At 35.8% G+C, this 14,341-nt stretch overlaps 2 protein-coding genes and 1 pseudogene across 3 annotated transcripts; all 3 read left to right on the forward strand.

Moving 5' to 3' along the window:
- Positions 1-284: 284 nt before the first annotated feature.
- LOC311594691 (olfactory receptor 4F3/4F16/4F29-like) lies at positions 285-1,223 on the forward strand (the record flags this gene model as incomplete). The annotated part of the gene is made up of 1 exon (XM_084776591.1): positions 285-1,223. The coding sequence occupies one exon, from the start codon at positions 285-287 to the stop codon at positions 1,221-1,223; it is 939 nt and encodes a 312-aa protein (XP_084632717.1).
- Positions 1,224-6,863: 5,640 nt separating this feature from the next.
- Positions 6,864-7,816, forward strand: LOC311593332 (olfactory receptor 4F15-like; annotated as a pseudogene). The gene has a single exon. The product of its transcript is annotated as an olfactory receptor 4F15-like (transcript).
- Positions 7,817-13,402: 5,586 nt separating this feature from the next.
- LOC311594687 (olfactory receptor 4F3/4F16/4F29-like) lies at positions 13,403-14,341 on the forward strand (the record flags this gene model as incomplete). The annotated part of the gene is made up of 1 exon (XM_084776587.1): positions 13,403-14,341. One exon carries the CDS (start codon positions 13,403-13,405, stop codon positions 14,339-14,341), a length of 939 nt encoding a protein of 312 aa, XP_084632713.1.

Here is a 14,341-nt window from a genome sequence, read left to right on the forward strand (position 1 = left end):
TTTAAAAAATTAAAAAATTTCAAATCAACATGCGTGTACCTCATTTCTGTTTCCCTTCTTCTCCCAAGGCTTCCTGTCCACCTTCACTTGTGTTTTAGCAAAGTGTAAGGTAGTATTTCACTGCAGTTGGAAATTATGATCCTCTGATTACTAGTGATGCTTAGCACTTGTGTGTGTGTGCGCACACACACACACACACACACACACACATGCCTTTACATTAATATAGTTATAATTTATAGTTTCTCCTGTTTCCTCCTCCAGGTAGCACTGCCAAAAAAGCCATGGGAGGAGTGAATCACTCTGTGGTGTCAGAGTTTGTGTTCTTGGGACTCACCAACTCCTGGAGTATTCAGCTACTGCTCTTTGTGTTCTCCTCTGTGTTGTATGCAGCAAGCATGATGGGAAACTGCTTAATTGTGTTCACTGTGGCATCTGACCCTCACTTACATTCTCCCATGTACTTTCTGCTGGCTAATCTCTCCTTCATCGACTTGGGTGTTTCTTCTGTTAGTTCTCCCAAGATGATTTATGACTTGTTCAGAAAACTCAAAGTCATCTCCTTTAGAGGCTGCATCACTCAGATCTTCTTCATTCACTTCATTGGTGGTGTGGAGATGGTTTTACTCATAGCCATGGCTTTTGACAGATATGTGGCCATCTGTAAGCCTCTTCATTACCTGACCATTATGAGCCCAAGGATGTGCATCTTGTTTTCAGTGGCTGCCTGGGTGGTTGGCCTTACGCATTCTCTAGTTCAACTGGCTTTTGTGATAAACTTACCTTTCTGTGGACCAAATGTGTTGGACAGCTTCTACTGTGACCTTCCTCGGTTCATCAAACTTGCCTGCATAGACACTTACCAACTGGAATTCATGGTCACAGCTAACAGTGGGTTCATCTCTGTGGGCTCCTTCTTCATACTGATCATTTCCTATATTGTCATCATAATCACTGTGCAAAAACACTCTTCAAGTGGCTCCTCTAAAGCTCTGTCCACTCTTTCAGCTCATATATCTGTCGTGGTCTTATTCTTTGGCCCTTTGATATTTTTCTATGCCTGGCCTTCTCCTTCTATACATCTGGATAAATTTCTGGCCATATTTGATGCAGTTGTTACTCCTTTTCTGAATCCTGTGATCTACACATTCAGAAATCAAGAGATGAAGGTGGCCATGAAGAGAGTATGCAGACAGCTAGTTAGTTACAGGAAAACTTCTTAAATGGACGTACTGTGGACTGCCTTTGATGGAGCTTGTGTAGGAGCTAATTGCTCATCAACCTCAGAAAAATGTTTGCATATACACATATATTTCATGCATAAAATATGTATACTTATTTTTCATCTGCTTAGGGAGGAGGAACAATCTTTCCTGAAAACAGAAAACTACATGAATTTGTAAAGCAAAGATTATAATAATCCTTAACCTACATTCCTAAGGAATGATATATATTGAAGTAACTGATGGATTAAGGCTGTTAGAACAAGGAAAAACTTTCTCTATACCCTTTTATACTTACTTTATAATTTAGAATGTCAAACATGAATATTTTATTCAAATATCTTTCATTCCCCTGTGTCCTCACTCCAACTCATCCCTGCCTATTTTATTATTTCTCTAATGTGTGACTTACTTATTTATTGTTGTTAAACACACATGCACACGAACACTCAATCTTACACATGTATATGTGATTTTATATCAATATAATGAATACATTTAATGTTGCTCATATGTATATAAGTTTAGGGGTAATAGGATCACCTTAGGATTGGATAACCTATCAAACTATAAATTATCTCATATGCAAGAATTTGTGGATATCTTTTGGCAGACTTATAAAGGCTTATTGAACTGAGGTAGTTTTCTGTTTCCTGTAGTTTGTACAAATTACCCATTTGGAGTTTTTCAGTTGTAGATAGAGGTTTAAATCAGAACACACACAGGGGTAAAATAGATGTGCATTTTGTGTAAAAGTTTCTAGAGAAGTTTTTGGATTGCTAACAAGGAACTAAGAAAACATAAGTTTTTGTCAGATTAGCATTATAATACTCACATACATTCAAGTTTTATTCATTTTATTTCTTATTTCTTCCACTTTTCTTAGTGTATTTCTACATTAAAGTAAAACTCAAGATGGAATGTGTGGCATTTGGAAGAAGACTTGAAGTAACAGTGTGCTCATCTTGTGAGTGGCTGCATAGGAGGTGCTGCATGTGTTGCTGGCAGCACTCTGGCTTACCCTAGGGATATAGGAATAAAACCATCCTAAAGCTTTTCTGCCTTTTAATAGGTCTCAACATTTAGCTCCTCCAGGTCCCAGTCAAATGATGTCACCACTGTTAGCAGTCATCTACATCATCAAATTTAGTGCACTGAGACAGACACAGGGTAGGTTTGTCCTTTCTGTTCCTTGCATGACATCTTCATTTCCACGATACTTGCTCATTGGCTTGAGATGCAGGATGTGGATCACTGGTGTCAGACTTACCTGTGCTGCTGAATGACTTCCTTATTGTGTAAAGTCTTGTTCATACAAGTACTCACATACTCTATATCCCTAGGTTGGTTCTACTTTACTGAGAAGTCTGTGAGCGAGCAATGCTATCCCTGTCATTTGTGCATGAAAAGAATACTTTATCCATTTCTGTGTTATTCATCCAATATTGTCTCTACCCATGGGATATTTTATATCAGATGAAATTTAATAATGAACTTATAACACAGAACTAACTAGTCTACTCACATGCTTCATTCCTTATGAGCCAGTGATTTGAAGACTTGGACCAGATTGGCAGGAGGAATTACAATGCTTTTGGGGAACACTCCATTTAGGATAAAGGGTGACCCTTCAGTGTGCATACTTATGAAAGCAGCGGTGCCAATCTTTTGCTAACAGCTCCTAGCTATTAACTTTGTTCTGTAGCTATATATTTTACCTCTATTTCTTTCTTAGTCCTGTTGTCCTTCATATGGTAAGAAGTCACCATTCTAGTCATCCATGATTATTTTACCACCTCTTCTTGGTTTGCAAAACCCTACCCAAATTCTGAACATGGATATTCTTCCTTTCATAAATTCTTTTCTATTACTTGAATTCTATATATCTTGTTTCTTGTGCCTTGATTCATTCACTATAACATCTGTGAAAGTAAAGTCACATTCATTTTCAAAGACAAGTATGTGTAAATGTAAAACACAATAAAGATATGAGAGAACACACACTCTATGATGGCTATCCCAAGAGGAGTGGGTAGTGTAACCTTATGGATTTTTTATGCCTATCTTTGCTGTGGATAATGGCACTGGGACCTACCTTAATATTTATAAAAAGCTCCAGGCATTACAGCTGGGCTAATAATCAGCTATCCTAACCTGATAATATTGGCCTGGAATAGTTCAGAGCCACATTGCCTGTTACTTGCCATCTCAGTCACACCCTGCCACCTCCTTCTTCATCTGTGTCCCAGTGGCAACTTTTTCCAGTGACTCACTCTCTTTCTCTGGTCCCGGAAGTCCTGACTTTTCCTCTCCTTCCCAGCTGTAGGCTGTTCAGCTGTTTATTTGACCAGTCAGAAGTTGATGGTGAACAATAATGTTTACACAATACTAAGATAGGAAATATTTCCTAATAATGACAACACCAAAGTCGAGACTGAAACCAGATCTCTGCCACAGAACTCAGCATTTGAATACACAGTGTAGAAAATCATCACTCCAACAGGACAGGGAATAAAGGGTTATGAACAAGAAGGATCTTCGATTTGACTTATGGTAATCTTATTCTTAAAATGATAATGGGTGCATGTACATTCAATGTAATTAGAAAATATATTAAAACAACAAAACATTGGTGAATCATCTTTATTGCCATTGAATCAATCATTGTCTGGTGATTTAAGCTTGAATTTGATTGCTTGATTTATCATTTTCACATATGAAAGGAAATGCGGCACACAGATATTTGGAACATGAGTCTTATATCCAGTTAACTCAACTAAAGGAAGAATAAAAATGCTAATGATATAAAGGAAGATATTATAGTTATTATTAACATTTGATAAAGCTTGAGCTTAAACATTTTCGGACATATGAGAAGTAAGGGCTTATGTGCTAGAAGAAGCTCTGTAATTTTCGGGTGGATGCAATATTGAAAAACATAAACTTTTTATGTTTGATAGAATGAGACTATATATTAGTCTTTAAGAAAAAAATGAAAGAACTTACATTTTAACTGATACTTTTTATGTTGACTGATCTAAGAAACATATTTGTATTAAGTTGGGAAATTTAGATGTTTCCATGGAACATAGCATTACATCACGACTGCCACCATCTTTTATGTATGGTCACATTCTAAAAGTGTGAGCGTAAAAGCACTTTCATACTTCATTTTTTATAGAAGTTTAATTAATAAATTCATGTACCTATTTATGGCATTTAATGAGATATTTTAATATATGAGAGCAATCTCATCTGGTTACAGTGAACTATTTTTTATAAGAACATTGAAAATCTACTTGGTAATATTCAAGTATGTGACATGGGGCTGATTTTAACCATAGTCACCATGCTGTGCGATAAAGCTCCACGAGCACCTCATTTTATCTAACTCAGTATTTTCTCCTTTGACAAATATAGTCCCTTTTCACCTTCCCAGCCCACCTAACTTGCTTATGATACATCATTATATTTTCTTCTTCTACGAGTATAACTTTTGGGGGGCTTTATTTATTTCATACAATATCTTTTGAATATACTCCTTACTTCCCTCAATTCTTCTCAGATTCTCCCCAATACACTACCTACCTAATTTAATATTCTGTCTCTTTCTCTAAAAAAATCTGAAAACTAAAACAAATAACTTCAAAAGACAAAAAATACCAAAACAAAATCAACTAGCCAACCATCCAGACAAGCAAGCAGGCAAACAAGCAAGGAAACAAACAAAAAGGCACACAAAAATCTGAGTGCATTTTGTGTTACTCAAGTTCTTCTGAAAATGTAGCCACACTACTTTGGAGTGTGGCTGGTATGCCTAGCATCACCTTACTGGACAAAACTAAGCCTCTCCCAGAAGGTATGAATTTAAAATAGCTTCTTTATTAGGCATGTCTACTTCCCCTTCTCAGTGCTAGGAGTTTGCCTTGAACTTGTGCAGGTCTTATTCATGCTATCAAAGTTTCTTTTAGCCCATATGTGCATCATCCCTGTTCTGTCTGGTCCTGAGGTCATCCATCACTTCTGGCTATCAAAATGTTTACTTAGCTTCTTTAGATTCCATTTCCTTTGAGATCTTTCAGTTACTGAGTTTTCATGACTTTATTTTCACTTACCACAGTAACTTTTGGGCTTGTTATGTAATTACAAAATATAAAATTTTTCTTTTTAAGGATGCAGAATAGTCTGGGATGCCTGTGTGTGTGTGTGTGTGTGTGTGTGTGTGTGTGTGTGTGTGTGTGTGTGTGTGTGCATCCATTTATGAAGGTAGATTGACCACATTTAGTGTTATTGATAAGGCTACAATAAAAAGAAATAAAAAGATAATTTTACTTGGTGTCATTTCTTCTGAATATATACCCTAAAAGATGAGAATTTCTTTATCATATGATAGTTCTTTAATATTTCCTATCTTCTTTTCTCTTATTTTCCTTCTTACAATCTATGTACTTATCTTTCTATTTGTTATACTGAGGGTTAAGTTCACAGTTTATATATGTTAGGCAAACATAAATTTATTGTGCTACAAATTGAGTCTACATAAAAAAACACAAAGGATTTTCTGGAACTGACATTTCTATGTATAGTTAATTAATTGCTGATATCAAATTGGGTCACTGAAAATGTGTTCTTTTTATGTCTCGTAATTTTTCAACTAGAAACACTTTTTTAAAAAATATGTCAGACTATACCTTTAAATACTGTCTGTGGAACTAAGTTCTACTGAAGTGGAGAAAAGACAAACCATGTAGGACAATTACTAAATTTGTAAAATAACTGCCATATAATGGGTGGATCAGTGGTGTTTGCTTTATGGATAACAGGATAGACCCTCTCACCCTTTCTCAAATGATATTTGTATCTGTTTCTTTTTTTTCTTTTTACAAATATGGTTTATTTTATTAATTTATTCTAAGGAAAGTTAGACAACCATTTATTGAAGGAGAGAAGATTAAAGTCAGTCATCCATCTATCAGAATATATACCTATAGGATTTTTCAATGCCTTACTTATGTCTGTTGTGGTAGCTGAATGCTCGGCACAGTATCTTGCTCTTATCAGATACTCAATAAACAGTTTTTTATTAAAAAAATTGAAAACACTCCATCATTTTTAATAAATGTATTAATTTATATTCTCATCAAGTTTTTAATTGTATTATATAGTCTTTTACATATTTATTTCTAAAAATGTTATTTGTATTTGGGTGTCTATGCCTACGTCATGTGTGACCAGGTGCCAGTGGAGGGCAGACATAAGCATTGGATTCTCTGTACCTGGAGTTACAGGCAGCTGTAAGCTGTTTGATATGGATTCTGTCAGTTAAACTTGGGTCCTGTGTACGGCAGTTGAGTCATCTCTTGAAATCCACCTAATCTTGTTATCTTTTGATTTGATTTAATTTTCTCTTACAAAATATATTTTCATATGTGTGAAGTCAAAGTTTACAATGGTTTTAATTTATAATCCTCTTATGATTGTTCATGTTTCGCATTTGTTCATATCTCTGTTTGTCATTGGGTTAGTAATAATGCAGAGGTAAAGAGGTAAAAATCTTCATAACTGGAAGATTCTTTTATTCTACTTATAAAATTATAATTTACAGTTTTTTCTCATTTCCTTCTTCAGGCAACAAAGCCAATGGAAGGTGTGAATCAATCTGAGGTGTCAGAGTTTGTGTTTCTGGGACTCACCAACTCTTGGAGCATCCAACTATTTCTTTTTGTGTTCTCCTCTACATTTTATGTGGCAAATATGATGGGAAACTCACTCATTGTGTTTACCATCGCTTCTGACCCTCACACTCTCCCATGTACTTTCTGCTTGCTAACTTGTCCTTTATTGACTTGGGTATTTCTTCTGTTACTTCCCCCAAGATGATTTGTGATCTGTTTAGAAAGCACAAAGTTATCTCTTTCAGAGGCTGTATGACTCAAATGTTCTTCATCCATGTCATCGGTGGTGTGGAAATGGTCTTACTCATAGCCATGGCCTTTGACAGATATGTGGCCATATGTAAACCTCTCCATTACCTGATCATTATGAGTCCAAGGATGTGCATCTTGTTTTCAGTGGCCTCCTGGGTGGTTGGCCTTATGCACTCTCTGGTTCAAATGGCTTTTGTGATAAACTTACCTTTCTGTGGACCAAATGTGTTGGACAGCTTCTACTGTGACTTTCCCCGGTTCATCAAACTTGCTTGCACGGACACATACACACTGGAATTACTGGTCTCAATCAATAGTGGATTCATGTCTGTGGGGTCCTTCTTTATATTGATCATTTCCTATATTGTCATCATATTTACTGTTCAGAAGCACTCTTCAAGTGGCTCCTCTAAGGCTCTGTCTACTCTTTCAGCTCATGTGACTGTGGTGGTCTTATTCTTTGGTCCTCTCATGTTCATCTATACATGGCCTTCTTCTAACACACACCTTGATAAGTTTCTGTCCATATTTGATGTAACTGTCTCTCCTTCTCCCAACCCGGTGATCTATACCTTGAGGTATCAAGAAATGAAAATGGCAATGATGAGAGTATTCAGCAAGACAATGCGTTATCAACAAGTTCTTAAACATTTGAACTGTGAATAGTTTTAACTAAACATAGAAGTACATTGTTAACTAATTTCTGAGAAACATTTTTTGCCTATTTTGATACGCTTATTATATTCACATATATATTATATTTTGTCTTATCCTTAATAAGCAGGGAAAATAGCTTATGAAAATGCAAGTTATGCATATTTGCATATCAAAATAAAATGAAGCTCAATTCCTAAGGAATAATACCTATATGGTTTAAACTCTGAGACACAAAGAAGATGGATATTTGCTTTAGGATCATCAGAACAGAATAAAATACTCTTTCTCTTTACAAATATTTATTTGTATCTTAAGATTGTGTTTGTGTGTGTGTGTGTGTGTGTGTGTGTGTGTGTGTGTGTGTGTGTTTGAATATATAAGTTCAAGTCCTGCTTGAGTGTAGGAGAGAGTATTAGATAAGCTGGAGGTGAAGTTACAGGTTGTTTTGAACCATCTGACTTAGGTGCTGGGAACCCTTAAAAGCTGCGATATCTCTTAAGAATATTTCTTTATTTTGAATAGAACTTTGTCATGATCAGAGACTTTTTTTCATACATTCCACAAAGCATGTATTCAAGGACATTGGACTAGGTAATTTTTTCATGTATGAAAAATGGAAAAGGCCACAGATAACTGGTGAATAGATAATGACATGTGATACATATACACAAACACATTTTATTCAGCACCAATATGATGAAATTATGAAGTTAATTTTTTTTACAATTAGTATTTATTTTTATAGAGGAAAGTGTGTGTATGTGTGTGCATGTGCGTGTGCGTGTGTGTGTGTGTGTGTGTGTGTGTGTGTGTGTGTGTAGGTGAAGCGTCATCTCTCAGTAGTCAGTTCTTTCCTTCCACATACAGGTTCCAGTGATTGAACTCAGGTCCTCAGGGTTGATGGTGAGGGCCTTTATCCACTGAGACAACTCAATGGCCCATTCTATTTCTAGCCCAACGATTATAGCTAATTTTGGGAAACATTTCCCTTGTAGTAAGGAATAACTATAATTGAGAAATTATTAATTACTGTTTTGAAATAGTTTAATGAGACCAATTAGGGTTTTATTTTCCTCTTTCTCTGTAGTATCTGAGTTTCAGAGTCCTTTGGCCACACTGACCAAAACAAATTGTTCTCTAGAGAAAAAAATCCTCTAACCATAAGCTCCTTCAGAACTATCGTGTTTTGGCAGTGTCTCTTGGTCAGTGGCCCCTCGAGGTGCACATAATTAGCCTCATATATATTCCTAATGCAGGGTTCTATGTGGTACTTTGTGAGAGAAGACACGGGGAAACCTGACTCTGACAAGATGCTCTTGTTCTCATTCAGGTAAAATGGATGCATGTGAATAAAGTGAACAATGCTGAAGTGGATCATTCTAAGCAGGTTGTCTGTGCTCGGAATTGCTGTGGACAGGAATTGAGTTCTAAAGTCCTTGAGGAGATCAAGATCCAAGTAGAGAGCTCTCAGGAAATGGACCATATTGAGTAGCATGAGAGAAAAAATGTAACAAAAGCCAATGTATAAAGAGGCTAAGAGTTTTATTTGAAATAGATGAAGCACAACTATATGGAAAAGTTTGTAGTGGGGGAATGGGAGGAAGAAAGGTGTTATTATAGTCTTTAAAATAATAGAAAAACTGTGTATTGAAATATTTGAGAAAGAACTTAATTATTTAAGTTAGGACCACATTATACATAGGGGAATACAAATAGTAGTAGAAAGGGGCAATGAACTTTGTCATGTTTTATGTGAACCTTATGTATTGATCAATTGTTCTATGCTCAGAAGTGATAAAATGAGGACCTAATCTTCTGGTAAATGACAAATAAGAAAAATAGTGTGTTAATATATACAAATAAGATGACAATAGCTGTCCTTTTTATTGATTTTTCAAAAGAGATGGAGATAAAAGGTTTTGTCAGGTAGTGATGGTAGAATGGAGGCAAGATATTAGTAATAAAGAGTACAGCAGAAGTTATTTAGACAGGTGTGACCATTGTAATTTTTTATTTTTAAAATCATTTATTTATTCTCCATAAATTCTTCAGTTTTAGTAATGTTACTTTTTTAGTTTGCTCTGTTGCTTCAGAATTCTGTTCAGACTATTTTGTTAAAGTATATAGTGACAAAGTTTTTAATAGATCAAGAGAATATTTTAGCAAGTATTTATTTATCCCTATTTTAAAGTTTTCTGATTCCAGGGTTTGGGATGAGTAGACAATTAGACAGATGAAGAAATAAACATTGTAGAGGTGTGTCTAGTTTAGAAAGGCTTAAGGAATTACATTTTTAATGAGAAGTAAACTCAGAGAAACTGTTTTTTTGAGAGCTAAGGCATTACATTTACATTTGAAATTTCATTTATTCATCTAATAGTACATATGAATATTAAAATATATTATTAGACAAGAGAAAGTTAATATATTTGAACCTCTATTTTTGATACTCTCTGATAACTCACATTTGCTTTTGAAATTAATTTACTTCATGTGTTGGGCACAATTACGAACAAGTGAAATGAAGTACAATGGTAACATTTATTGAGACCCACATTTGGAATACATATTTATTGAGTGTATGGTTATGATATTTGTTTTAGCTGACAATTAAATATAAGTCAATATTTTCATTTGTTAAATAAATAAATAAATAAATAAATAAATAAATAAAACCCAGTGTCAGATATTTAAGTATCTAGCCTTACTTTAAACTATCAGTAGCTAAAGTATGGTATTAATCTTGCTTTTTGAATAAAAAGCCCTGTTATATCTACTGTCCTATGTTAACTCTTTAAATAAAATAAAACCTTAAAATGTAATGCAATAAGCAATTTTATAGAGATATGGCTGTATAGATAGTACTAAATGATGTCATCTTGCAGCAGATCCGGGTTATTTGGAATAACTTCAGAATAGTTCTTCGTATGCTGTTAAGTATTTTAAGGATGGATACTCTTCAAGAATACGAGTTTGGATACTTAATTTTGTCATGATGTCTATTGCTAAAGAAATTTCTTGTTGTAAACTGGTAGCTGACTATTTCACGGAATGAAAATATGTATAAATCTATTTGTTTTGGGAGTTAGTCTAATGTCCATTTAACTCAATTAAAGGATATCACATTCATTCTATTGTTTTTTTATATTTTATTAATTTATTCATATTACCTCTCAGTTGTTATCCCATCCCTTGTATCCTCCCATTCCTCCCTCCCTCCCATTTTCCCCTTACTTCCCTCCCCTATGACTGTGACTGAGGAGGACCTCCTCCCCCTGTATATGCTCATAGAGTATCAAGTCTCTTCTCATCCTATTGTTTTAAGGCAAGATTTCATTGTGGGAAGCCATGCTACATTCTGCCATGTCTTAAATGCCATGCTAGGCTGCTCATTGTGATCTTCGAGTTCCTGACCTTTGCCTCACGAGGTCTTGTGTTCTAGGCTATCCTTGGACTATTTACCTTTGAAAGAAGTAGGGAAGTCCCAACTTGGCACCACCCAGAGGATCAAGGAAGTTCTTACAGGGAACTACTCAGAGAACTAGGAAGTTCTTAGGGAATTACTTAAAGAACTAGGAAGTTCTACAGGGAGCCATTCAGGCTACTGTATTCTTGCCCAGGGCCTAGGATGAGATTACAATAAATCCTATTAACTTTGCTCTCTATATATTCTTACTAGTCGGCATTAAAGTGAATCTTGATCAGAAATTTCCATACTTGATTCGTTATTTCTCATGTCTCTGTACCCTACTTTCAATCCCCTCTCCCTTTTTCAGGTGAACCCTGGTTCGATGTGTCCCGTGGGCCAGACACATCACATCATGGTAACGGAAAATGTTTCGTAAATCTTGGAGTTAAATATTTTCCAGAGATGAAAAGTTAGAAATAACAAATTACATGCCTGAATAAGGTCTGTAGTCTTTGCTATGGATATCAATGTGGATAACTGAAAAACAATGAATAGTTTGTTAAATTGAATTGATAGCATATTACTCTTCAAATGAAAGTGTGAAGAATTGCTGTCTTCAGTGTTGGCTAATCTTCCATCTTATGAGGAACATCTTGGAACTGGCTCTGGTTTGAAAGCAGAGGACATTGAATTCACCCATATGCACATTACTGCATGACTGGCATAAGCTTCTCTGAATGTTCACAATTTCAAAATTCATGAACATAATAGGAAACTTTCCTCCTCCAGTTTTATGAAGTTGAAATTAACAAATATATCCTTTATATACTTATGGTGTACAACAAGATGTTTTATATGTGTGCCTATATAAAATCCCAAAACATATAAATATATATATATATGAATGCTGTAAGCTGTTTACATCAAGATAATGAGCATACTGGTCACCCATGCTTATTTGGAATATGAATATTAAGTTCTACCATTACTAACTTTTATGTAGGCACTACTTTTTAAAAACATAGTCATAACATTGTGCCATGAATCTCTAGAAACTACCCACACTGTCTAATTGAATATTATTATTTTTGACAAATATTTTAAATTTCACTTTTTTATCCTATCCCATTTGCTCATGGTCCATAGTCATACTTTTCTGATTCTATGAATGTAGAATCTTTAGAGTCCATTTTGACTGTGACATTTCAGTATATGACTTCTTTTGTCTCATTAATTTCAGTTAGCACAATGATTTCTAAGCTTGTTCATGTTAAAAGAAAAATAGAATTCCTTTCCTTTGAAGTGTGTGTGAGGGGGTAAGAACAGTCTACGAGTGTCTAAGAATGTGTGTGTGTGTGTGTGTGTGTGTGTGTGTGTGTAGTAACACAGTCCTGTGTATGTTGTAGGCCAGAAGTCTTGGGTCCTGTTCCCTCACTTTATTGCTTTGAGACAGGGTCTCATGCTTAGCCTTGATATAGTCTGTCAGCCCACAAGGTCAGGTGATGCTGTCTATTGCCACCGCTCACAGCACTGTGGGTGCAGACAAACACAGCCACAATTGGCTTCTTGTTTGGTTCTAGTATCAGAGCACATGTCCTCATGAACACACAGCAAGTGCTCTTACTAGTCGTGAAATTTCTCTACCCTGATTCTTCCAATTTTTAACTCTTTCCTTTTTTAAATTTCACTACCTAAAAACTCTACAATCTCTTTATCATTTATGGTGTTGAGGATCAAACATAGAGCCTTACTCATCTGTAGTTATAATTCATTTGGCTACAAGCCCAGTTCGTATTTTTAATTTTACGAAGTTCCCCCAAGAAATCTTTGTCTTCCTGAAAGTACTAATTTATATTAATATCAGGATTTTACAAAGGTACTTTCTTTTGAAATACAACCAAAGTGGTTATCTTTTAAAAATTTCGAAGTTTTTGAAATCAACATGCATGTACCTCATTTCCGTTTCCCTTCTCCCAAGGCTTCCTGTCCACCTTCCCTTGTGTTTTAGCAAAGTGTAAGGTGGTATTTCACTGCAGTTGGAATTTATGATCCTCTGATTACTAGTGATGCTTAGCACTTGCACACACACACACACACACACACACACACACATGATTTTACATTAATATAGTTATAATTTATAGTTTCTCCTGTTTCCTCCTCCAGGTAGCACTGCCAAAAAAGCCATGGGAGGAGTGAATCACTCTGTGGTGTCAGAGTTTGTGTTCTTGGGACTCACCAACTCCTGGAGTATTCAGCTACTGCTCTTTGTGTTCTCCTCTGTGTTGTATGCAGCAAGCATGATGGGAAACTGCTTAATTGTGTTCACTGTAGCATCTGACCCTCACTTACATTCTCCCATGTACTTTCTGTTGGCCAATCTCTCCTTCATTGACTTGGGTGTTTCTTCTGTTTGTTCTCCCAAGATGATTTATGACTTGTTCAGAAAACTCAAAGTCATCTCCTTTAGAGGCTGCATCACTCAGATCTTCTTCATTCACTTCATTGGTGGTGTGGAGATGGTTTTACTCATAGCCATGGCTTTTGACAGATATGTGGCCATCTGTAAGCCTCTCCATTACCTGACCATTATGAGCCCAAGGATGTGCATCTTGTTTTCAGTGGCTGCCTGGGTGGTTGGCCTTACGCATTCTCTAGTTCAACTGGCTTTTGTGATAAACTTACCTTTCTGTGGACCAAATGTGTTGGACAGCTTCTACTGTGACCTTCCTCGGTTCATCAAACTTGCTTGCATAGACACTTACCAACTGGAATTTATGGTCACAGCCAACAGTGGGTTCATCTCTGTGGGCTCCTTTATCATACTGATCATTTCCTATATTGTTATCATAATCACTGTGCAAAAACACTCTTCAAGTGGCTCCTCTAAAGCCCTGTCCACTCTTTCAGCTCATATATCTGTCGTGGTCTTATTCTTTGGCCCTTTGATATTTTTCTATGCCTGGCCTTCTCCTTCTATACATCTGGATAAATTTCTGGCCATATTTGATGCAGTTGTTACTCCTTTTCTGAATCCTGTGATCTACACATTCAGAAATCAAGACATGAAGGTGGCCATGAAGAGAGTATGCAGACAGCTAGTTAGTTATAGGAAAACTTCTTAA

This window comes from Acomys minous, assembly GCF_964271855.1.
Source record: "Acomys minous genome assembly, chromosome: 3".
Taxonomy (NCBI): Eukaryota; Metazoa; Chordata; class Mammalia; order Rodentia; family Muridae; genus Acomys; species Acomys minous.